At 45.9% G+C, this 27,212-nt stretch overlaps 1 protein-coding gene across 3 annotated transcripts in view; it reads right to left on the minus strand.

Annotated features, from left to right (window-relative positions):
* LOC133347880 (CD166 antigen-like) overlaps window positions 1–26,145 on the minus strand; it is a 61,155-nt gene extending 35,010 nt beyond the window's left edge. For 2 of the 3 annotated variants that reach the window (XM_061560600.1, XM_061560598.1), the window contains exons 1-3: window positions 25,767–26,145; window positions 15,673–15,920; window positions 826–971 (exon numbers count right to left, since the gene is read on the minus strand). In XM_061560600.1, the coding sequence (XP_061416584.1) occupies window positions 826–971; window positions 15,673–15,739 (213 nt within the window). In that variant the 5' untranslated portion in view covers window positions 15,740–15,920; window positions 25,767–26,145. The remainder of the gene's footprint in view (window positions 1–825; window positions 972–15,672; window positions 15,921–25,766) is intronic. The other variant, XM_061560599.1, reaches the window with a different exon arrangement.
* Window positions 26,146–27,212: the final 1,067 nt, after the last annotated feature.

The raw sequence follows: 27,212 nt of genomic DNA on the forward strand, positions 1-27,212 counted from the left end.
AGAGATGCCCTCTCTGGGGGTGAGAGATGTCCTGTCTGGGGGTGTGAGATGCCCTGTCTGCGGGTGAGAGATGCCCTGTCTGGGGGTGAGAGATGCCCTCTCTGGGGGTGTGAGATGCCCTGTCTGCGGGTGAGAGATGCCCTGTCTGGGGGTGAGAGATGCCCTATCTGGGGGTGTGAGATGCCCTGTCTGCGGGTGAGAGATGCCCTGTCTGGGGGTGAGAGATGCCCTGTCTGGGGGTGAGAGATGCCCTCTCTGGTGGTGTGAGGTGCCCTCTCTGGGAGTGAGAGATTCCCTGTCTGGGGGTGAGAGATGCCCTGTCTGGGGGTGAGAGATGCCCTCTCTGGGGGTGCGAGATGCCCTCTCTGGGGGTGCGAGACATGCCATGATGTTTTTCAAGGTAAATAATCAAAACACAAATTAAGCACGGGTACGTGAGTACAACTACTTTGTTTCATCAAACCCTTTGTATTTATTCCCATTATACATTTTGTTTACGATTGAGAACCAACGGGATGCAAGGCTGCAGTGAAGGTTAAGGGCCACTGCTATAGGAGGATCTTTGAAGCGGGCTTTCAGATGCACTTCCGCGTCCGTCTTGGATATTCTTCCTTCCGACGTTAGGAAGCCACTGTACTTTTCAATCTAAATTGAAAACTAATTTATTTAGAACTGCTTTTTGTGTTTAGTTTGTTTTCCTTCCCCCGCACCTAGGATTAGCAGGTTTAGCTACGTACGGCGCAAAATAAATTCAACATACATGCACATCAGTCCGTATCTGTTTCCCCGTGTGGCCTGCGTGTCCATGCCCGCTGTGTCACTCACGTAGAGCCACTGCAAAGTGACGGGTGAGGAGGACGAGGTGGCAGAGCTGCCGTCCGTCACCTCGTATGAGCACGGGATGATGATATCGCTCCCCAACTCCACCGTCACCGGAGAAGGGACGATCACCCTCAGTGCCGACTGAGTTCCTGCCGCACGGAGCAAAAACAAAAAGCCACAGGAGACATCACTCAGAGGCAGCGCCGTCCATCGGCACTCGCGGGAACAACTGAATTGACACGGAAGGGAAGCGGTGGCACAATGCAATGCAATATGTGGAGCATTTCCATTCAAACTGCATCTCAAGGCACTGTACAGGTGAATAAGTCACAGACAATAGGACACAGGGCACGGGCAACAGAGGCTGATTCGTTGTTTTGTTTACGAACGAAGAGTCAGTCACAGGTAGAGGAGAGAAAGTAGGCATTGAGCCTGGACTTGAACAGACACAGAAAGTCTACAGCATGGGCATCTGGGGCAACAGAGCACGAGACAATGGGGCCAGCAGAGGAGAATAAGTGGCCTCCCACTGAGCAGAGGACGACTGGGGGCTTTGACAGAAGGCGATAGTCGCTGTTGCAAAGAGTGAGTGGATGGTAGTAAGAATGAGATGAGAAGGCCGAAGTGGGAGCAGTGAGAGAGTCCCTGGAAGGGGGGTAAGAGTGAGATGAGAGGTAGGCAAGCGGCGAGCCCCAAAAAAAAAAGATCTTGAATAGAATTACGTCAATTTTGAAGTTGATCTGGACTTGGATTTAGAATCAACCTGAGTTGAATTTACAGCCACGGCTAACATCAGTGGTGAGTGCTGTCTGACCAGTGTATCACACTGACCAGCGTGATGAAGTAACCAACCTCCCATGACCAACACAGCATGGGGACCTTCACAGGGCAGTGAATTGATGAAGGGCTGAAATGTACTCTTACCCTCATAAGCTAAAGGGCAGCGTGTCTATGCTGTTCAAAGACACCGGATTCAGCTGGTAATGCCTTCGAATATAGAATACACAAGCTAAGTTATCATGAGACAAAGCATGTAATGGAATACTTGATTGAATCAATCGATCAGTCAGTGTCCCCTATTTAACCAGGTGAAACCACCCTGAGAAGAATTGTAACTTTTTATAATTTCATGACAGCAAAGAATAGCAGTTGTAGTAAACAAACTTCATACTTTACCATTCATCTATACATAAGTGATTCAACCACCTCTGCCACACCCACAAGGTAATACTACTTAAGGCTCAATAGACTTGCACTGCATTCCAAACAAGAGACACAGTGTAAATGCTCGGCTCCTTTTTCCGTGTATCTCGACTCTCGCGCGCACGACGGGATGAGAAACCAGTTGGGGCACAAAGGCACCAGTCGACAACCTGTCACTCGCACGAACAGGCACAGCAAGTCGACAGCACGCGCATCTGGAGGAACAGAGTTCTAGACAATGGGGGCAGCAGAGGAGAAGAAGTGGCCTCCCACAGAGCAGAGGTTGACTGAGGGATTTTGACAGAAGGCGATGGTCGTTGGAGCAAAAAGTGAGTGGATGGGGAGTAAGAGTGAGATGAGACGGAGGCAAGGGGTGAGCCCAAAAAATATCTTGAATAGAGTAACGTCAATCTCGAAGTTGATCTGGAATTAGATTTCGAACCAATCTGAGTTGAATTTACGCTAAAAAGCTGAACAAAATGCGACTTCATGACGATACAGAAACCTGTGCAGAGGTCACCGGGCAGACATTCGCGAGTGCATGAGAACGGCTGGATGCGTTATCATTATTATTATTTTCGCCGCGTCATTTGTGGGTCGGCACTGAACACAATTCCATGCCAACTTTATTCAAAACGCTGTCCTGCGCTAATGTGATAGGCGAGCGAGTGAGGAGGCAAAGCACACGGCGGTGCTGTGTTGCTGCGATTTCCACGTTTGTGAAATGTGGCACCCCTCGCGCGGGCCGTCCTCCCGTGACCACAATGCTCTCGGGACCTCGGGCGCTCCTCCCGTGCAGCGTAAACGCCACACTAAAGGGCCCCAGCATTCTCTGAATTTCATTTCCACACCCCTCCCCCCACCAAAACTGTCGTTCTGTCAATACATTTCTTGTGAAAAACATGGCATTTTAAAGGCATGGGTTGTTTTTTTTCAAAGATACTCTCTGCCACAAGAAAGTGCTGGATTAAGGCTCAGCTTTTTATTTGTTTTAATTTGTTTTATGGAACGGCTGGTGCAAGGTGTGACTGCCGCTTTTGTTTAGCTCATTTTCAGTTTCAATATCGCAAGGGCAACGTGGAATGGCTTTGTTCATTCGTTTTGCTTTTAATGCCTACTCGCCGTTCAACCGAAACATCTTGAAATTGCAACAGATGTTTGGGCCTCAACGGTCTTATCACTTCGGACAAATATTGAATCGCGAATTTATGTTTGCATATCTGAGCGAAGCGCCACGCTGCCGTGCCTGACGGCTATTTTTTTTTTCTATGCTTCTTTGTGGATTTGAAAACATCTACATTCAGTTTTGGGGTCAAGCCTTTTACAAGTCACGGCATATCCTTACCTTGGGGTGTCGGCATAAAAGTAAAATACATCTAAAAGGGACTTCAAAAACAAACTTTATTTCATACATTTCTATCACCACTCATATGGTGACAAAATGCCTTGAGGGGAGTTTTGATGACAGACAATGCCTTTCAACTTTGGCCAATTAAAGTAAACCACGACAAAGTCATTGATATGCAACGGTATGGTTACTTACTTATTGGGGATGGGTCTATAATAATAAATGTGAAGCCAGGTGGTGGTGGCAGCAGCTTTGGGAGGCCTTCGTCCAGCAGTGGATTGAACATGGCTAACAATAATGATGATGATGAGCATCATGATTATATCATGATAAATGTCAGCGCGGCTAAGAATGATGATTACACTGTGTAACACATTTTTTTTGTTCCTGGGTAGTAAGTGTTATTTACTAATTGCTTATGGCTCAAAGTACAGAAAATGGCTATTATTCCCCACAAACTTTGCTTTTGTGACCAGGACAGTGATATTTAGAAATGTACCTATTTTCCAGAACATTCCAGAGAGATTCAGTGCTGAGTAAATTTTGAGTAACTTCTAGAACATTCTAGAGCTTTCCAGTAATATAAATAGTAGCCTTAAGCCCACCAATTCAGTTTAGTTCCTTGGAGAGGTCTGGGAGATCGGCTGCAGTGGGGGAGAGACAAGTGGGGGGGGGGGGGGGGGACAGAAAGTGGAGCCCGCAGCAGCACCCGAGTCACTGGAGTAAAGTGGACCACCGCGGCAGTCACGAAAGCTTCAAATCAAGATTTTATTCATATGTTGTTTTTTTCTGACTTTATGTGAACGAAAAGACACAAATTCGCCCGTTTTCTCATTTAAAAAAGGTAAATTTCTAAATATCATTGTCCTGGTCACAAAAGCAAAGTTTGTGGGGAATAATAGCCATTTTCTATACTTTTTAGGTATAAGCAATTAGGAAATAACAGACTACCCAGGAACAAAACTTGCGTTTCATAATGTTATCATTGTTATGATTATCATCATCATTATTAGCCATGTTCAATCCACTGCTGGATGAAGGCCTCCCCAAGCCACCGCCACCTCTCACGATCCTTCGATGTAACAATCCACCACGGCACCTGCAGTGTTGTTGTCACGGGTCCCTTTTCCCAGAGTCACGGGTGACATATCCCAGTCTACTCCGGAGTGCGCAGTTTCGTAATTGGCCAGGGCTGAATAATCTGCAAAATATGGTCAATCAACTGGACATGACGTTCGTAATTTAAACAAAAATATCTTCAAGTACTTTATACCAAGGATGTTCACATAATTAGAAAAACATGGGTTAGTTTGGGTTGTTTTTCTTTGTGATACAAATGTTGATGTGTGGCTCTGGATATATAATGATTTACATCAGCGATGTCCTTGGTGGGCTGTGTCTGTTTGATGGTGACACACGAATCTCTGGGAACTAATTTTACATGTCTATGTAGTACTGTCATCATCATCTGCCATGTTCAATTCACTGCTGGATTTAGCATGGCTATGTTATGCTATTACTGTATCAATTCCTATAGAAAAGGCAACTCTGCCAGCTCAGTCAACTACAGTCCATTTCAGTATAAATATCCACATTCAATGAGCTTTACTATTGCAACACATTTAAAGTTAATATGGAGAGCAGAGATAAATGTGCTAACTCAGAAAATGCTATTTAAAGTGAGTGGATGTAGATTAATGTAAAAATGATTAATGTCAGGACGGTCTTAATTTAATAACAATTTTCAACAGATGACATAATTCATTTTAACAGAATATTGGCTCCTTCGCTAATCCGGCTAACTTTTTATCATGCTATTCATCTATTAAATCACGAGTACTTTTTTTTTATCAAATTCCATTTCCTATGTATTGTTGGAAATTACAATTTAGCTACACTGTACTTGTCTTCATGAAACTCAATTACTTTGTTTCTATTTCATCGGTGATGAGGCCTCAAAATGTGACACGCATGTGTGTGTATATCAGTGACGAGGCGCCTTAATACTGGCAAATGATGACTGCTCGAAAACCCTTTGACCGCTGCTCATACGTCGTGTATATATAGTCGTCGTGTGTTACAAGTACAAAAGGACTCCAGAGAGCAAAAACACGGTACGGAACATCCGCGAACCGCAAACACATTGCTCGTTCAAAAGTATTGAATTCTACATCGCATCCAATATCTAGCCGACACTGCATTCCCCGTAGGTACGGACAAATAACTTAACTGTGATAGGATAAGCTTTTGTTAATTTGATTTCCATAAAATCTGTTTGACCTTAGACATTGTGCCAGTACAAACGTCTATGCCTGGGGTTTACCTTTTTTTAAATCTTCGTTTAGATGTTATAGGAGAGGAGACAACAGCCGTTCAATCCCACTGCAGGCAATTCCACACAAAAGCCATTCATAACGTGGCCAAGTGGCCCAGGAGTCAAGAGACATTGAGACAGCGTCAACTGGGAGATTGAGTTCAAATCCAAGTTTCAATCGCCCGTAATTAAAGCAGATTCTCAAGAGGGGGTGGGTGGCCAACACCACGCCTGGCCGCCTTTGTCTGCCTCGTGGCGATGTTTACACACCGCCCGCACCAGGTACACATTTGAGGCTGAGTCGACCTAGGGGAGGCCCAGGACCGATTCAGATAATCGTGATAATGTTGGCCGTGAGCGGGAACCGAACTTTGGTCGCCGGATTCGTAGCGCAGCGCGCTCACCGCTACACCACCGCTCCCCGCATCACACACACGCACACACTCACAGACACACACGTGCGTGCAAAGCAATCCAAGCGGGCGTGCGGTTCAAAAAAAGAATTCAACATCGTTGCTCGTGGGTTTTTTTTGCGCAATGTCGGCCCTTTTTCATTATCGCGCACTTTGGGCTCCGTCAATCAGAGTTGGCTCGCTGCAGCAACAACCGCGGCGGCGGCGGCGACTCCGCGGCGACATTTCGCTCCCCAACGCGGCGGCGTTTTTATTGAGCGCCCCGGGGCATCGGCACTCATGAACCCTCCGCGCGCCTCCCCGAGATCGGGTGAAGTTAGCAACAACAACAACAACAAAAAACTTCGTACAACAAACGAACAGACGAACAGACGAAAAAAAGTTGCCTCCCTGGGCAACGTTGCACGACAACTTAGGGGCCGTCCATAAATGACGTACACCGCACCCCCCCCCCCCCCCCTTGGTTACACGGCGTCACAAAAAGTCAGACCCCCCCCCCTCAAATATGACGTCACAAAGCTCTGCCCCCCCCCCAAAAAAACATGCTTCAAATAGCTTTAAACTATTGTCATTGTAGTGCGTATTTAATGTGGCGCTGCACTCTGATGTTGTGGGAGAAAACATTTATTTAAAAATATATTTAATTAAACATAACGTGTTGTCTATATTTATTTAAAATTGCGCATTTTGATGTGACGTCACATTTCTCAAACCCACCCCCCCTCGCCACACATCGTCACAAATGTCTGACCCCCCCCCCCCCCCCAGGTGCGTAACGTCATTTATGGACGGCCTCTTAGCAACGATCTGATCTGAAATAAGTGTAAGATTTTGGAAATGTCTCGCTTTAGAGATCACACGTTGAGGTCGTGTTTGCGTGGAATGCGTAGAGAAATCTCACCATGATACGAGGAGATAACGCGCACACTTTCTATACTTGCTTCACCGCCTTCCACCAACTCCTACTCGCTGCACTTTACGTTTATTTTTATTTTGTTACGCGGATGATCCCGTTTCAGCAGTGTCCTGCCTATTTCACAAGCGAGACCCGTGGTGTGTGTGAGCACAGCATGGCTCACACGAACCACAGATCTCCGATTATCGCGGTTGGCTACGTACGGTGCGAAATAAGTTCAACATACATCCACTAACAGAACGTCAATATTACAGAGATACACGAGTGCAGGATCATCGAGGAATATTGTACAAGTAGCCAACGAGGTATTTGACGGTCGAAAACAAATGAAACCGTTGAATGCGACAAAAATGGATACAGATGCACCTATGTCACTGTTAGTCTAACTGTTTATGTCACTGTTAGTCTAACAGTGACGTAAACTTCAGCAGCTGGACTGTATACAAGTGCTGTATGTTGAACTTATACTCTTTGGTTCTTTCGGTAAAGTCACGTAGTTAGAAATAACATTAAAATAAAACAAACCACGACGTTTCGATTGCAACACTAGCAATCTTCATCTGGTGTGACAAGCCACAGCAAGACAAATTGCTGAAGTGGACGAGAGAGATGAGAGAGAGAAGAGTATGAATTCTTGCAGTCACGAAAGCTTCAAATCAAGATTATGTTGAACCTCTTTCGCACCGTACGTAGCCAACCGGAGGTCTAATGATGTAGATGCTTACCCCGAGCCCTCATTACTTTAATAGTGGCATTGTCTTTGAGCTGTACGCCTTTTGGTGTCCTCTGGTCTAGCACCAATTGAGACGAGGCTCAAAAGAAAGCTGTCTCTGGTGTGGACCAATCAGTTTCAAGGACAATGCATATATTATCAGTGTATTTTTTGTTTGCATTTGGACCACAAGTATTGTGGTTAATGCGCACATGAATCCTTGTAAAAAGGTTTCAGTTTTGTTGCCAGAAAAAAAAAGGGGGAAAACCCTATTATTATATTTTGGTACTGGCAAAGGAGGTCTAATGAAGCAGTTCTAAAGAAATGAGTTTTCAATCCAGATTTAAAAGTGCATCGCTCCCAGTGGCTTTCTTATAACGGACGGATATGAGGCAGCCACCAAAGCTGCCTTGACAATGCTCCACTGTAGACATCCGTGGACGAACCTGCCTCGCATTATCCACACGATTGCCTCAAGACGGAAATATTATTCCGCAAAGCTTATGAATCACTAAGTGCAGTGCCTTCAACACCTACGCGCAATAAGAACAGCGCGAATACCAAATGTGCTTTTCATTATTATTATTTTATTAATATTATGAGGACATCTGAGCATGCAAAAGTAAATGTGTCATTAGGGCCTCAACGGTCGCGTTTGCATCGCGTTACTCCGAGTGCAACGCTTGCGTTCAGTTCATATTTGCATGATATCATTTAAGCGGCAACGCATCGATTGCATAAGTGCTGCACATCGAAGCAGTTAAGCACCCCTTTTAGAGAGAGCATTAGCCTGAAACGTGTTGCGTCAGAGAACTAGGGCGGGCGCGATGCCTTCCAACGAGAATCCCTCGACACGACGTTTCGGGTCAGGTTCCAGGTGCAGAGGCGCTGGCTAGCAGCTCGCCCTTTGGGATTACGCGACATCAGAACCGGTGCAGCGCGGCGCGTGTGACTCGGACCAACTACGTCGCGACGACTGCTCTCTCTCTCTCTCTGTGTGTGCGCGCGCATTAAGCGGAACATGCCTGCGGCACGGACGAACGCACCAAGGCGACTGAACCACGACACAATACGCAGGGCATGTGTAGGTAGGGAGACGGACATTGAAAAAGCACTGCCACGTACCGCAGCTGTTCTTCTCGACCAACTTTATCGTGGGAGATCTTTTTTTTTGTCCTAAAAGCAAATGTGTAGAATAATACTAATAATACGTAATATTAAGTGAAATAAATTTCGGTCTGTTATATGTTGTGTATGCAGTATAAATGTGTGCACTGTGAACCCAGTGGCGCCGGGGTTCGATTTACGCCCGTGGCAAATCATGAGATGCGAGAGATATCTGAACCGTTCCGAGCCCTTCCGCCTTCACCATCCCCGACAGACCAGCGTGGTGAGTATAGTCAAATACAAACGAAGCTATTAAAATGTTTTAGCAGATAAATAACGAAATACTATCTCGGGATGACACGGGTGGGAAGACTGCCTGTCCAGCAATGACTTCAATGTGTACCGCATTAATTAATTGTTTGTGCCAGACAACCGCATGCAGAGCGAATTCATTGACACATTAACTTCCCTCGGGGGGTGAAAGAAAAGCGGAACTATCTTGCGCCACGTATGTTTTTAATTTACTTGTATGGCCAGACAGGCCCTCTGGAGGTGTGGGGGAATTAGCAAAGCCAGACGACGAGGTCCACACCGCTAATCCGAAAAATATTACCCTCCAGCAACTTTGTTATTCTTCAAACGTTTGCGTTAAAACTTAAACATCATTACACTACCATGTCGCACACAACGATGCTGTAAATTTCCACCAACATCCCCGACCACTTGATATGTACTCTGCTTTGATTTTCATTTCCTCTCGGTTATGATTTAGGGGACGTAAACGAGAATGGATCCTGCCCGCAGAGTGAGGACGACATGGGAACCAGGCGCTGGAGATTCGTTCCGAAACTTTGCGAAAATCTCCGTGCTCAGCAACTGCTGCACATGGGGATGTGGCGACGAATACAACTGAACAGCGTGGTCCAGATGTTTTGTGACCCCCCCCCCCCTGCCTCCCCACAATAATTATATTAAACGCAATATTTTTGTTTAAGTAAGGTTCATTTCAAACAAAAATTATGATATGAAAAGGAAAAATAATGTTAACAATCTCGCCTGGTATGCAGGAGCTTGTGGGTTCGATCCCGACCCTGACGCCTATATATTTGGAGTTTGAATTTTATCTCCCCTTGGTCTCCTGGATTCTTCTCTGGGTCCTCCGGTTTTTCCGTCCACATTTAGAATCAACACCATGAGCATTTGACTGATATATATTTCCACATGATGATAAGTCACTTCGTTGAGCTACCATTTGTGGCCATGTCGCTTCTGAAAAAAGAGCTATACATATTAGTGGGCCTTACCTGGTTAAATAAAAATCTTTAGTTTAGTTTTAGTTTAGACTTCTGGCCAAGCGTGGAAGAAGAGGCCAAGTACCCTCGAGAGGGGGCCTCTAGCCCTTGGGCCAGCAGTTGCGCAAGCAAAGCAATTTCAGGGCTCCACATATAGCTTTTAAACACACATTTATGTAAAGAATGCTTTGAACAATCATTTATAAGAAGTAGTACATTTTCTCTACGCACACAAATGCTTTAAAGAAACTGGGCCAAGTTATTATCATTTTTTGGCGTCAACAAAAACCCGGGGGAAAACGTTACTTCTGCGTTTAGTGTCACTCAGTCATCGGCTGGTAACACCCGACCGATCCATGGCCATCAAATCATTGGACTCGAGGTACAAATTCCAGCTCGTACTTATTTATATACAAATTATTTGCTATTGTTGGAATTTGTTCTACATGGTCGCAAACAAAGCTACAAACGAGACACCAACATCCTCGCATTCAACGACTGCCACGCAACTCAACGCATTTTCTGCCTGCGTAGCCACGGAGCACCCGGCAGGGATCGCGTGATGGTTTCAGGTGGTCTTGCGTGGACAACTCAAACTCAGCCTCATCACCGCGAGCTAAAAGGTCTGGCACTGCAATGGATCGGCGCAAATAACAGCGGCGGTGACCGAAACACAATCTCTTGTGGCTACACGGCGGGAATTAGGTACCGTGTTGACACAGCTGACAAGCGTGGTTTTTTTTAATCTTCACAATCTCAAATCCAGTGGTGGTGGTGGTACAGCGGGAATAAATACGGAGACGATTTTAATCTCTACACGATCCTTCTTCAACGGGCCGCCTTTCCTCCGACAACAAATAGATCATTCCTTGTGGGACGGTTTAGCCACAAACTCTTCCATATCACGGTAGAGTTGTGTGTGCACGCTTTCATTTCCACTTTCTCTTTCACTACTCGCTGTTGTGCATTGCTAGCTATTGCATAGGATGATGCTTTGTTATACTTTTTTATTCAAACTAAGTAATCTATAAGTTTACACATATGTGTTGAAATAACGTAAAAAAATGTATACAGCCATTTTTCATTGCACTTCTGGATGAACGCTTTCTGGTGCCGTGTCAACCCATGCGGGTTGTTTGACTTTAGTTCACCACGCGTGGTCAGTGCGAGTTGGTGAAGCTGTGGGCAGGCAGGACCGGTTCAAATTTCACTCACCACTCATGTTAGCCAATGGTTGGGAATCAAATTCAAATCGTCGGGTTCACAGAACTGCGTCCTAACCAATGCGCCACTACCCTAAGCCCCAAGGTGTAATTTAATTCATTGTATCATGTTTCTACATACATAGCGTTAATTGTATCAGTACTTAAATCAACGGAACACATGGATCTGGGAACAAATGCAAATTTGAGATCATACTGAATGCTGAGAAAAGTAAGTGGGGGGCTTGGGAAGGACAAATCACGGTGAGAGGGGATGATGGATGAGAGTGGCGACAAGAATAGCAGCCAAAGGACGGAAGATGCAGTGCCGGATTATCCGAGTAGCAAAAGTAGCACATGCTACGGGCCCCGCACTTTCAAGGGCCCCGCGCTAAATGCTTTCAAGCTATCAATTCCGGTTCAGTGATTCTGCACTTGCTCTATTACTATAGCTGTATTACTATAGCCAACTACTAAGGGTTGTTACGTAAACAGAACATGCCAATTCGTCACTAGTACAGCACTAGTGTATAGTGTAGTGTGTAGTGTAGTATACTAGTACAGCCCACCGGTGTGTTGGAGAGCCAAGCCACAACATTTACAATCGGAGTACGACGTTTCGCCAGTAATTACAACCAGCTTCATCAGGCGATAGCCAGATTTGTGGAGAAGTCCACCTGTTTCGTTCCTTATACAGAGGTGTAGATGTGGTGACCACGCTTCTGCGCTCTTGCGCAAAGTGGGGGGGGAGGGGGGTTAATGAGTCAACGTACATTATGCATGCGCATTATGCGGCCCCTTTGATCTGCTCCTTCCTGTCCATTGTGTGTATTAATGCAAAATAATTTAATAAAATACACTACACACAGGCTAGAATTGAGCCATGTGTACGAGCTGAACATGTCTGCATGCAATGCACCGATTCATCTGCTAGTCTGGTGAAGCGTTCCTTCCAAAGACCAGGGTCGGGGCAGCCTCTGTCTGACAATATCATGGAATTAAAACTTTGCAGCGCGTACCTCCAGGTGTCAGCGGTTGTGCCGTTTCTCTGCGGTCGCACAATGTAAGCATTGAGTACAAAAAACATAAAACACCCTTTGTTGAGCTTTATTTGGCAACGACACAGAAAGATCAAGGGTGAACCGCTTAAGGTCCGCACACTGCTTGCGCAACGGCGGTGAGATGTTAACTACCTCGCCTGGTATACAGGAGGTCGTGGGTTCGATCCCGCCCCAGACTCCTGTATATTTGGTGTTTGCATGTCTCTCTCCCCGTAGACTCAAAATGCGTTTAGAGGGTTTGGCTGCTATACATTTCCAAACGATAAAGTACTTCGTTGAGCTATCATTTGTGATAGCCAGGTCGCTTCCGAAAAGAGTTGCATAGCTCTGTGAGCCTTACTTCATTAAAATAAAATACACGTTTCGAAAAATCTGTAATGCCGTCGGCGGCACGTCCTATTAGCGAAAATTATACAAGTCTTCATTCGGTATTGGATTCCAGCTCAGAGCTGATGCACGTCCGATCAGCACAGTTGGCTACATACGGTGCAACAGAAGTTCTACATACGTGTAAACTTACACTTGTGTTCTGACAGCCACATCCACTGATTGGCTCTCGAGCGCACAGAATGCCAATGGCCGGTTTTTAGCCTGACACCAAATATTTCCACTGCAGCGGGAATGTAGCCTCGCTGATCTGACTGTGTTGTGACTCACCCATTAGACCTCAGGAGGCTCCCAACAACACGAGATCTCATTAACGGCTTGTACGCTAGAAATTCAGAATTAATGGGGACGGCGGATAAGGACCTCGGATGAAGATGAGCACGGCTCAAAGGTCAATTGAGCAGGGAGACGAATTGACTTTTGCTTTTTGTTGCAGGAAATTGGCTCGTATGAAAGCTAGAGGACCCGAGCGCGATTCCCGAACGTGGCTACGAGGCCATGGCCAGAACAGAAAATTGTTCGTTCGAGGTGGCAAATATTTTGTCATGCTAATGTTTTGTTATCTGGGTGATACAAGTAGATAATGTGATTTGAATAAGGCTATTGCGTAATTCACTTCAAATTGGCGATTTAAATGTATTGGATGAAGGCATCTCTTCATTGAAGTGTTGCCATGTCAGTTGGTACCAACAAGGAAAATAAATGGGCTGGGCCCTTGCATGAGAACATGGGTGGGCGAGTGATTATAATCTGAACGGGTCTCGGGCCTCTCGTCCACTTCACCAACCCATACGAGCCATCACGGCGCAGTATGGTCAAACAATATCCATGATCTACGCAGTGTGGGAAGCCTTCAGTGGATTGTATCAAGCCAGTAAAACGTGTTTTTATTATTGTTATTACCAATGTTCTTCCTGATAATTAAACACTGAACTTGTGGGTAAGTACAATTCTAAATTCGTCTCCTTTGTAAGGCTGAAGCTGATGCTGAGCAAAAACTCGAATTTTACGATGAATTCGCAAGATTCAGGATCCTGATTTGATTCAAGAATACATTTTTTTTTTTAGTCGTGTTGAACGTAGAAAAACCTAGTGGCTGGAGGGGGGGGGGTCACGTAAACTCATTACATACGAGTAAATATGAATTGAACACACTGATTCGTGCAATGCAATGCATGCACCGTGGGCTTAAGAATCTATATCATATTGCACAGTCGTGGGAAGGTTTTACAATGGGCTGCCGGTGAGTGACAGCGCATCTGCTACCGGGGCACTGTTCCGACCAGCGCAGCTGATAATATCCTCTTCTGTTTGTCCGCAACAGTTGCCGTGTTGCAGCCGAGTTTGAGCAAATTAATGACACTTTTTTTTCTGTCCGAGATGCATCGTGGCAATATTCTACACCGCCAAGACGAACCTTCACGGGCCAAGAGGGCGAGAGGAAGCTCACAGTCACGCTGAGCAGCGCTCTCGAGCCGCACACACAGAAAACCTGGGGTTGAAAGTACAGATTTTTTTTTTAACAAGTCTACAAAATCCCAGGCAATCGCAGCCGTGTGCTCGAGCGAAACAGCTCCGGAGTGAATTGTGGCACCCGCCACGACTATATTGCAGGGATGTTATCAATTTGAATGGCTCGCGTCGTCAACTGTGCCGCGTGGTGCTCGCCATGTGAGTGTTTTCACTTCCCGAATATCGAAGTTGCCCATGTCTGTTGATAGAGCAGGAGTGTGTAAGTGAATGCAAGCTGGAATTTCTATACTTACTGTACTCTGGTTTCTTCCCACGCAAAGCCAAATGCTCGTTACAGCACTTCAATTGGCCCAAAACATTTAACAGGACCCTCTGGGAAATGACTTTAAGTGCAGAAGTGACGCTTTCACGGGTCATTAATTGACATTATTGTTATTATTACCGCAAGCCCTCTGCCTGATACACAGTCCATTTTTTTATTCAGCGGCCCTGACCGGGCGTAACACATGCTGAATCGCTACCATCGCCGCCCTACGTTGTGCGCTCCCAAATGTTGCAGCAATTAACTTGGAAACCGACCCCAACCACAGAACAGGTTGGTCCGCGGGGCTGTGCCGTGCAGCCCTCTCTGACGAGATGTCCGTTCGTTTCGCTCCGCGCGCTGCTTGTTCGCGTAGAGGTCGAACGACGCAACCGCACAAATCGTAAATGCGTCTGAGAGAGATCGCCGTGGGTGCTTTCAAAGTTCAACTGCTTGATCAGAGGCCCAACTGATTACTGTCAGTCACCGTGCCCGTTGCCATGCAATAAAGCACCCAACTCAAGAGTCTCCACGAGTGTCAAAGTCTTCTATCTACCGCCATAAACGACAACGTTAAGTTTTCAATGTAGGGAAACCATAACCCAAGGACAATCCAGCTCTGTGCTACTCACTAAAAAGCAGAGGTGGGACAAAGTCATTGTTATGCAAGTCCAAGTCGAGTCTGAAGTCATCAAATTCATGACTCGAGTCTGACTCGAGTCCAAGTCACATGACTCGAGTCCACACCTCTGCTAAAAAGAGTACGAAATAGAATCTCAAGGTGCTACTTCCGATTTAGTTTTTATATATACGGTGTGTCAAGTAAAGAAAAAGGGCAGGTTTGTGGGTACATTAAAAAAACTGCAGCAAATGCTGTCTGGTTGCAGACCGTGAGGGCATACAGTCACTCCACCTCTCTAAATGTCTATCGTGGCTCAGAACAGGCCGGGCAAGTGGCGCCAATTACCAGGCCGGGCAGGGCCGCTCCAGGAGAGATAAGTTCATCGCAAACCCAACAATTATCACGTCAGACCCGTCGGGGAGGGGGGCCTCTCTTACCTCCAGGGGGGAGGGGGGGCTCTCTTACCTCCAGGGGGCAGCGGGAGGGGGGGCTCTCTTACCTCCAGGGCAAAAGCAGAGGCACAGGAGAGCCGACAAAATGACTTTGCACAAGATGCCGAACCCCATCGTCTTGAGTGCATGCACAGCAGCAGCAGCCTAGGGCTCAGGGCAGAGCACGCCCCGTGCAGCTGATGTCACCGCAGTGGCGATTCGAGTGGCTGAAGGTCAGTCAGCGCAGGTCGTTTTTTGGAATTGGACTCTTTTTTTGTCCTTAACTTGCTAGTTCCTCAACACGTCTGTGGCTTTGCTGTCGGTCAAACGCCCACGCGCGTTTGCCGGTCACGGAAAAAAAAGAAAAAAAATCATCACATTAAACGCCCAATTCCAAGTATCACAGCATGTCCCAAATCCGTCTATATCTGTGCAGCAACGCGGCGGTGTGCGACGAGACGCCCTCGTCTCAGTGACACGGCACACAGACGAGTGTGGGCGTTGAAGGGCGTGCATACGACAACATATACGTGCAACACCAATTGGCCGTTTTTCAAAGGCCCCTTTTTGGCACAAAGTGGCAGCAGCAGCGGCACGACATGCCGGAAGACACCTTGACATGGCGAGCCACCAAAACTAGGAAACTGAGGTCTGCGTGCGTGCAATTTCGTTTTAAATCATTAGGCTTACGTGTGAGTGTGTTTTAGGAGTGCTAAGGGTTAAGATTAGAACATGAGTTAACATTCATAAATACGGGGTGTATTGTGTTTCCATACACAATTTAAAATGATGCATTGTAATAAGTGTGGCATTTTTAAGGTTTTACGCATAACCCAGATGCATTCATATTTAGATTATGTGGAAACTATCATACACAATAGATGAGCATCAATAGTACATTAATAATGTCATTTATTTACCCAGGAAAGCCTCAACAAATCTCAAGTCGATTTTTCAAGAGGTCCCTGCTTTTCGATGTTTTCCGATTCTGTCTTAAGGTGTGTTTTGCACATGGGAAAGAAAAAAAAAACTATCGACCAGAGAAAAGCCCATTCATACAAGGAACTAACACTCAAGAATCTGTACAGATGGGTTTACAAACACACTCGTTGTACTGCCACCCCCTGGCCACCGCGCAGCTCAGTCGGTGATCTGCAAACCCTTGCCCCCCAAGCGCAGGATAGCCACCCCGGCTAAACCTCACCGCCGTGGGAGTCGAGTGCTAGGTGAGTGAAAGAGAAAGAGCGGTGTAGAGATCGGCGGTGCAATAGTTAGCACACTGCGCCACGAACCCAGCCACCCAAGTTGTATTCCCACTCACGCCAAAATAACAGTGGCGAACCGATCCTGGGCCTGCACGAGGTTGACTCAGCCTTGCTTGAGTACCTGGTGCATTGTGCAAAACATCAGCACTGGGAAGACAAAGGCGGGCAGAGGTGGTGCTGGCCACCCACCCCCTCGTGTGCCGTGCCGGCCTTCATAAGTGCTCGCTAAGAGCATTTGCCCCATCCGTCTGTTAAAGTTTATAAGCGAGATCGTTGTCTTTATGAGTGATACACAGTTGAATTGACATGCGCTTAAGAGGTGCAGCCGACACGGAGTGGTTGTGCTACACCACTTCTCGGAAGCGTGGTCACAAACAATTCACATGGCAAACAATTTCAAACACCTGTGAAGCCAACAAAAGGTTAAACATTTGTAAAAGCTGGATAGGTGTGGCGCAGATAGCGTGCCTGAATTGAAAGAAGATATTAATCACACGTGCTTTACCACCAACACTGACCAACATGGGGAAGTAGAGCCAAATAGCTCCCATGAACAGAGGGCATTATGAACCCACTCACCTGAACTTGATTCAGCAGTGGATGCATAAAGGGCTGGTACATTACATTGCAAGATAAAAGTGTAACTGTATCTCCTGCGCAATTTTGAATGTGGTTCGGTCCTGTTCTGTGGGAAGGCAACTGTCGTTGCGTTCCATTTTGCGTGACCGGTAAAGAGACCGGGAGGCTTCAGGCAATGTACAGACTACAGACGCATACTTGTCTCGCTTGCACGGGATAATGTAGCATTAGGCGAGCACTACGGCTAATGCCTTGCTCAGGCGAGCCTGACTTTGCGGATGAGATACCGAACATCAAAACCGGTCCAGAGTTTGAACCAACGCTACTGGAATGATACACCTCCCAGAAGGCCGGGTGGCTTGTGTTTTATATGCACAGGGACAGATATGTGAAGCAGATGTCTTGATCTGCTTATTGTTTAGTTTCTCATGCTCTGCGCTATAACACTAAGACCGGCAAACAATTTGCATGAACGCCATACGTGGAATTTTCCACTTGGTTCAAGGGAGACTCGGTTCACGTAAATGCTTTGTAACAGAACATCTATTCTCGTGCCACAACAAACGTCTTTAAAGCAAAAGTTACAGAGTGACATCAACTCATAAAATCTTCAATCGTTATTTAATTTCAGAGACTACAATGACATTTGCTTTTATGGTTTTATACCCATAGCAATCACTTTGAAAATTATAGTGCGAAGGCAACTCTTAAACAAATATCATCTCAAGATCACGCATACAATGTAATAACGTTTATGTTGACTTTTTGGAATCTGACGAAATGCATTTGTCAATGACCTTAAATTCAATTAACCCGGGGGAGGGGGGGGTGGTCATGACCAGTTCAGATGCCACTCACCACTGATGTTAACCGTTGCCGGGAATATAAATCAGGTCGCTGAGTTCATATCCCAATGAACTAATGACTACAGTGCCTCCACTCTGCCCCAAGTGAAGATACAAGGTTAAGTATTATTTAAAAAAACATGCAAAAGATATTACCTTTCATCCTTTCATGAGAATCCCTATGGAATGAGAGGAAACCAAAACAATCTTACAAATCACAATGGTGACCTCGACGTGTAGGTTCAGCATACGATGTGATGCAAAATGACGAAGTCAATCTGATTTATGGAGGATGAGCAAGCGTTCACGCCTCCATAATTTAAAAGGTTGGTGGTGGTAGGGAGCGGTGGTGCAGTGATAAGCACACCACACTATATACCCAGTGACCTGAGTTTCTGGCCACGGCTAACATCACTGGCGAGCGATATTCGAACTGGTCCCCACAACTGACCAGCGTGGCCAGGTACGGATCCATACTCTTAGGTTTTATCGGTAAAGTCACGTATGGTAAAAATAAAAATAAATAATATAAATAATAATAAAAATAAAATAGTACGGATCCAACAAACCTCATGACTGACACGGTGTGGGAAGGCCTTCATTCAAGCAATGGTTGTACAAAGGACTGTGCGAATTTTATCACTCTTAACAAGAGCCAGGATGTAGTAAAGATTGGACATTTATGAGGAAAAGAAGTAAGAGCATGATTTATTTCCATATTTTGGACGTGAACATGATGGCCCCATCCCAACCAGATGGCTCCATATTTATAGAGTCGCGTTCTGAATAAATGATCAACGTGACCCGCGCATGCCCATCACAAGAGATTATTATTTTGCGATGTTTCGCGGATTCATAAAAGGCTTTAACAGCGCTTAATAATAGTTCTAGAGATAATAACGCCTACTGAACAATATAAAAATCCGATTACTTACATTTTATTTTCATACTTTGTGCGCTACATTTGGAAGTAGTGAAATCACTGTTATAGTATACGGCAGAAGTGGCGGTGCAGAGGTAAGCACACTACGCTATGAACTTCTCGAACTGAGTTCGAATCCCAGCCTTGGCTAATATCAGCGGCGAGCGATATGACGAGCACTAGATAGAAAATGCTTCATCCAGCAGCTGATTAACAAAGGGTTGTAGAGTATTACTTAAGGCAAGATAGGCAAATCATTGATAAAGTCATACCCAGTATACATGCTATCGTTTGCATCACCTACAAATTAGGCAAGAACTGATTCACTCACTGCCTGCCACCCCCTACGCGATTAGACGAATTGTGAAAATTTTGCAGTCGTGATTTGATTCAAGGATGAATTGTTTTGACCCTTTTTTTACTTTGGAAAGGTGGAATTTCCACCACAGTTTGCCATCGCTGTAAACAGGAGTTGAGCTTCCATCTCGGATTGGTTTGAGGCGGGAATTAACTCTGACTGGCAAAAATCAAACCTGTAAAGTGAACACAGTACGCTCATTGGTTGATTTGTGAAAGTGAACCGATACAAGTCCTGCAAACTCTGAGCACGGTGGTTTTTAATATCCCTGGAATAAGCTCATTATGCAAACAAGTAGCAGCTACATTTAACACGTGGGCTTTCACGACTAACATATGATTCGTAACCAATTTCCACCCAATTGTAAAATGTTGTGGATTGCTCTCCAACACACCGGTGGTGCTGAAGCAGCATTACATTGGCGCAGTGGCGGCTCCTGCAAAATCTCTCAGGGGGGGCAAATGTCTGGATGATTGATAAGGATAAGGTCCACCCATGTAATGGATAAATTAACAGCTTAAGCATGTAAAGGCAACTTCACTTCTTTAATATTAATGAAAAATAAAGTGAATCTTACAATACATCTTGTTTGTTTCTATACTCACTATTAAAACAAACCACTCAAGTTTATTTTATTAAAGATTCCACTAGGTGGCGACAAATTATATTGTTGGATGAAACGTGCTTACGTATGATGACGTAAGCACGTATGATGACGTAAGCACGTTAGGGCGAGCCCTCCCGGAAGCCATAGAGAATGCATTGCAACGCCGCCGTTCGAAAAAAAACATCTTTGAATGTAAGTCTATGGGACCACTCGGGGCGATTCTCAGCTGGAGGGAAATCGCCCAAAAAGAGGCGGTACTCCACAGAACGTAGCATGACGCTGATTGGACTATATCCAGAGGCACAGTGACGGCTAGCGTGACTCTGTGGTTGAATGACATTGGTGGTGCGTCGCCCAATCGCCCTAATGAAGAAACCGCCCCTGCATTGGCGCATTTGTTCACGTTACCACTTTAGAAAGTTGGGTCTGTCGGGTGGAGGAGGGGGGTACACGACACAACTTTTGACTCCCGCGATCCAACTCCAAACAATAACGAATGAGGTGCAGGGCGGCAGCTATTCCAGGACACAGTACACAGCGGTTCCATACCCACAACCTCAACGTAACGTTCAAACAATCTACAGTGTGCAGTGCATTGCATTGTCCGCAGACTATAATTGGGGATTCTAAAAGTAACGCGGCAAGCGCTGTTCACACAACTCCCCTTTCGTACGGCCGATGCAAGAGGCAGAGGGATGATCACAATTTCCACATTCACGGCGTTCAAGGCGGCAGGCAAACCCGCGTCGGGAAGTAGTGCATCCCCGCTGCGATTGCCCCCCTTTTTATTATTACACGCTTTTATTTAACTCACTCCGTCTGTTGTCGTATCCTCAAAAAAGAAATCTTGTAACTCAATTTTTACCAACTTTCCAATGTGCTCTCGACTGCAAACTTGGTATACTTATGTCATACTGATGGCACGACTATATTATACTATTAAAATAAAATATATATATGTGTAAACATTTTACACGCTTTTTTTATTTAACTCAAATCTTGTAACTCAATTTCAACCGTCTTCCCAATGTCGTATCGACTGCAAACTTGGTATAGATATGTCATACTGATGACAATACTATATTCTATCAATAAAAAATGTAAATGTATATTTTTAAACAATATTTTTTCCGGGTCTAATTGTCCACGCTCAACTGACGTTGGCTGTACGTCACGAAAAGCTTCGGGGAGCCACGCCGGGGGACGGGGGATGTGGAAGGAGGGGAGGGGCGTTGGGGGCAGGGGGATGGGCAGCTCGGACAGTACATTTCATTAAAGCGTGTTTTTTTTTTTTAATATTTTATCATTTGCGGCTCGGGGCATTGCTTTGTCGGTATAAGTTGTTACGGTCAGCTCTGGATGACCCACAGTCGCACCCATTACCAGAGAATTACCACGATACAATTTATGTTGACTAAGTTGGTTGGGGGCGGAGGGGGGTACAAAGGCTATTGTTGCCCAACCCTCTGTTGCACCACGCGAGGTTGAATGGAAAGGGGGTGGGGGGGAAGGTTACGGCGCTGTGCTTTCGTGTCAACCGACGGGGATGTCACGCCTGAGCACAGGCACGAAGACACGCAGCCTAGGCAGCGAGCCAGCCTCCTGCGTGGGCTGTAATCATGCCAGCCGGCAAACTTCGCCACACTTCTCTCGGGGCTCACCCACTCCACTGGGCTCGCCTGCCCGCGGGCACGGTGCCATGCAACGTATTCACGTTATGTTGGGTTTCTATTTTGAATGACAGTGCAGCGTGCTCCTACACGTACGCTATATATGCGTACGTGTTGCGTTTAATGTCGGGTTAGGTCTACTGTACGCTTTTTGTTCACCCACAGCTGAATTGTAAAATTAGTGTGGGTTCTTCATTCACCTATTGCTGTACTCGTGAAACTCTCTCTCACACACACACTCTCTCCTGTCTGGGCACCAAACTCCAGATCTTCTCTGATGACCAGTTGAGAGCTGTTGTGTAGGTTGTCACCGTAACAAGTGATTTGCTGCTATGCGGAGAGTGAACTTTGGGGCAAGTGCCGTTAGCGAGGAGCACCTATGAAGGCCGGTACGGCACACGACTCAGTGCCGGATTATCCCAGTAGCACAAGTAGCTACTACACATGTAGTAGCTACGTATGTAGTATATATGTAGTAGCTACGGGCCCCTCACTTTGAAGAGCCCCGCGCGAAACGCTTTCATGCCGATTCAGTGATTCTGCACTTGCTCTATTACTATAGTACTATCCTGCCTTCAACTTTTGTGAACGACTGGGTGTTTAAGGTTAGCGATTTGTCGTATTATCTGGCTGTATAGCAACTAAAAAAATAAACAATTACTTTACTATGCAAGTAAAAAGTTTGTGTTTTAATATTTAGGTGTGTTTTTTAGGGCCCTTTTATAGCATATGCTACAGGCCCCACACTAGCTTAATCCGGCACTGACACGAGAGGGTGGGTGGCCAGCAACCACGCCCGGCCACTTTTGTTTCCCGAGTGGCGATGTTAACTACACACCGCACCAGGTACTCATTTGAGGGCTGAGTCAACCTAGGGGGGGGCATGACCGGTTCGCATAATCGTCACTGGTGTTGGTGGTGGCCGGGAGCTGGAAACGAACTCGGTAAACCGCTGGGCGGCCGCTTGTTGAACACAGGCTCGCCTTCAGTGGGCACAGGTTTTACAAGCACAGTAAACATTTTACAGGCACATAGACGCGAGTCTCAATGAAGATGAAACCGGTTTACATGTGCCCTTTTGCCAAATATAAAATGTGCCACTACTTCGGCTCTATTGCGCCTGTGGCCTTCCCTCGGCTCTGTGTGTGGAATATGTGCAAGGCTGGATATGTAATCTTGCCATGCCCAGCCTGGTGGGACACGTGGCAGACTTTAATGTTGAATACACCTTATAATTGTTCATATAACACAGACGTACACAGTACACAAATATTGCTGCAATGTGTTACCTTTCCTGTAAGCGCCAGTGTAAAAAAGCTGCTATGATTTTTAATTAACCAATGTAACTTTCACATAAAAGACATTTAATAAAAATGTACTGCCCAAATTAGAGCCCTCTGCAAATTATCAGCCAGCTGTATACATTTCTGCGGCCAGAGTTAACGGACATTGTGAAAAATATATTTTACACACATATAGATGTGCATATTTGTATTTGTGTGGGTCAGGCTATGTCAATATACTGTACCACACATTTAATTGGCAGTTAACTCCAGGAATTCATGCTGCTCATAAAACATTGTCAATTATCGGCAGACTTGCAAATCGATTTTGGAGTTGACTGATAGATTAAGTGCGGCACTAATTCAAGTGAGTCGATTGTTCTGCTGCCCATGTATGTTAGCACAAGTTTAGGTTAGAAACCTAAGCGTTGCTCAAGAGATTTCGTGACAAGGAAGTGAAAGTATTTGTATATTCCCATTATGCAAATTTCAAATAAAGGTCACGCAAGTACACTATTACATTAACGTTGGTAATGTTTTACTGCCAATAATGCTTCCTTTGCCGTTAGAATATTGCAAAGAGTACTTAATTTTCGCTTTGTTGGAAAAGGTTGTGAATCACGAAGGGACCCAAATGCACTTGTGCATTAATAAACGCAAGCGAAGGGAGTGATTCTCAAAACAGCATGCGATCAACAGTCGACTACACCGAGTGTCGTAGCTATAAAGTGTGTAGGCAGTGAAACTGCGCTGGGGTTCACACGCCAGACAGGGCCCAGGTGCCAGTCTACGAAGTGGGCCCATGCCAATCACACGACACCATTGTGCCACATCTGGCAGCAGACTAATTTGACATGGGATTGAGATATGATGACACAAAGGCAAATATCATCAGTTGGCCCCCAGCAGTGATCCATCCAGGTCGAGTTAAATCACTCAGATTTGATATTGCGGAATTTGGACCATGAGTCCCTGACGGTCACATGGTTAGCAGCTTTATACATTTGATTGTGCTCAACTCAGTAAACTATCTCTACGTTGCATAGTAAGGGTCGCTGCCGTGATGACCAAGACTTCTGGCCAGTGTGCAAGCCGAGGCCAAAATATCCCAGGAGAAGGGATCTCAAGAGCACCCTCTAGCGGAGGCCCTTCCGCCAGCATTGGTGTAAGCCGGCAATTGCAGTGCTGCACCTTTACCTTTTTAACATTTCAGCCTGGGGAAGATTCACATCTTGACAATGCGGACACAAACGGCAACGTCCGCCTTCTGAGATGGCCTCGCCAATGTCGGTAACGGGAGAGCATCGTCACTTATTCTCCAAACATTGGAGAAAATGCAACATTGGCCATTGTGAATCAGACCCCACTGTACGTGCAAACTTTACACTCGTGCTCTTCAGCGAGACGTGGAAACACAGGTGCTGCGGGTGCGGTTAATCATCCATGTTAATTCATTACATGGAGAAGGGGTGGGAGTGTGTCCCCCCGTCATGAATAGCAGTTGTGGCCCTTACATGTAGCTCGCGTCAGACGGCTAGTGTCTGAAGCATTTGGAGACGCGTTAGGGGTCATCGTGTCTGATAATGTTGATGACACATCGGCTCGCCATCGCTTCCTTCTATCTGTCGGTTCTCAAAGCAGTTGCACAATCGAAACCGCCCCCTCCACCCTCCAAAGTCTGCTTTTGCAAAATGAATCACTATTACTAGATTTATAAATAGAGAGTTTGTGGAGTTTCGCAATTTCCATCGCCCCACCACCATTTCTACGAATTATCGAGATTCATAGTCATGCTTTACTCCTAGAATCGATTTAAAAGAAAGTCGAAGCCACTGGTGACTTGCAAGAGACTCGTGGAACCATTGCATGCAGTACGATTCGAAAACGTGGATCCTTACACGTGTGATGAATCAATCGACAAATCCTTACACCACTCGTAATTATGGGTGCTTGCTCCCGACCCACCCTCCAGTAGTGTAAGCCGGCAATTGCGAATCAAGTTCAACATGCCTACATCCCATAACCAACACTGCCTATTACAAAATCACCCTGAATGCTCCCGCGATATCGGAAGCTAAGCTGGTGGCAGCCTGCATAGCGGAGGGACCATGCACAAACAGGGCTGTCATCGGTGTTGCTGCAGGGCTACTACGTTTGACACTCACATCCGCAGCTGACAATGTGGGTTGGTGAAGGCCGAGAACTATTTAACCAAACCCGCACCGTGTTAAAGTGTGGTCAAGCCCCAACCCTCCCTGCCCCAGGACCTGATCCTCACTGCGATAACAACCTCCTTCTCATCCTCCTCTCGTGAACATCATCGAGATTCAACATGGGCCACAGGTAGACAGCGGAGAATGAACACAGGCAAGGAAGTTAGAGTTAGGGTGGGGGGCTGATGGAATGAACCCCCTTTGGCTGTAACTTGATCCTGACCACCATCACCACCAATACTCACAAACAGAACTTCACTTCTCGCTGAAAATGTACCCGCGGCTCGCTGGTAAGGCTGCAGTCGAGAATCGGTGTCGCGCGTCTATTGAAGCCACAGAGTCGTCGTGAGAAGTGTGCGCCGTGTGCGGAAAACATTTTCCGGCGGGGTCGCTGAAGTCAAAGCCCTGCTCGCAACTCACCTGGGAAGGTGAAAATCAGCAGTAGCAAGAGCTCGGCCTCGTGAACTCCCATCCTTGGTGGCTTGGTGTCTGTCCCTGTGTCTCTCTCTCTCTCAGCTGTCTCTCATGCTCCGTGCTGGGTGTCACCCACGCGGTGGCGCGGCCACGTTGGGGCCCCACCAAAGTGAACGACGCGGCCAGCGAGCGAAATAATCTAAGTGTGTGCGCGCGCGTGTGTGTGCGTGGGCTCGGCACGACTGGGATGTGTGCGATGGTGTTGGGTGTGGAGTGCGTGTGTGTGTGTGCGAGATTGCTGGCTGGATACGCTGCCTATCCGGGCTCGGGATGTAGGCTTGGCAGCGATGTCAATAGACGTGTGGGAGGTATCGTGACGCGGGCTGCTTTGGCCCCGGAATGTCTCCCCGCGACACCTGTACTGACCTGTGGAGGCGCCAGGGTGTGTTTGTTATTGTTCAGTACCTGGCTGAACACATCTGAGCGTAGCTGAACGCACCTGCCAACGTGGCTCCGCTGCGGCTGCATGCCTCAAGGGAGCGCGCTCACTGAACGGACGACGATGATGCCTGGCTCGTATAGGGAAATAATCCAAATATTAATTTACGGAGCTAAACGAACCAGTACTCTCAATAGGAAGGCAATTAAATGAGTAATTACACTCGACTATTCTTGGTTCTTTCGGTAAAGTCACGTAGAAGGGAAATAATAAAATAATACAAGTATAAACCAATAAAAATGCTCACGACGTTTCGACTGCAACACAAGCAATCATCATCATATTTGGATTATTTTATTATTTCCCTTCTACGTGACTTTACCGAAAGAACCAAGAATATCAATCCCTGCAGTCACAAAAGCTTTAAATAAAAATTTACACTCGACTAGTTAAATTTGATGTCAGAATTCGCGCATGGATTTTTGTCATCGTTTTTTCGAGTATTTATTTTCTCTTCTCTCTGCTGAATCTGTTTCTCGCGTCTATGAAACATCCCAGGGCAGAGGTTTGACCTTCAAACTGCGCCCAAATAAAACGGACACCAAAAAGGGGCATCACCATTGTTTCCTAGACGATGATGCCATGTGATTTGTTCAGAGCTATTTTATTATAAATTTGATGATTAGGCCTCAATGAAGATGCAGTTAAATAGATTATCATCTAGAACTTTTATTTTTTTCCAAGCTGAATGAACTACAATGCCACAACATAGTGCTTCAATATAATACATACCTTTATTTAAGGACATTATTTAATAGTTGAATCTTGAAATATGGTTAAAAGTATAGATTTGCCATCTTCTCTATTGCATAACTTGTAACTATCGTTTTGTTACAAAAACATTACTTATGCAAATACATTTAAAGGCTATACGATATATAATTATTTTGGTATAGAGCTTTGACCAGTAGCAGAATTACTGTGACGTCCATTAATCCCATAAGTCTTCTAAA

Source organism: Lethenteron reissneri, chromosome 26 (assembly GCF_015708825.2).
Source record: "Lethenteron reissneri isolate LAM-NWPU_2019-01 chromosome 26, ASM1570882v1, whole genome shotgun sequence".
In the NCBI taxonomy this organism is placed as follows: Eukaryota; Metazoa; Chordata; class Hyperoartia; order Petromyzontiformes; family Petromyzontidae; genus Lethenteron; species Lethenteron reissneri.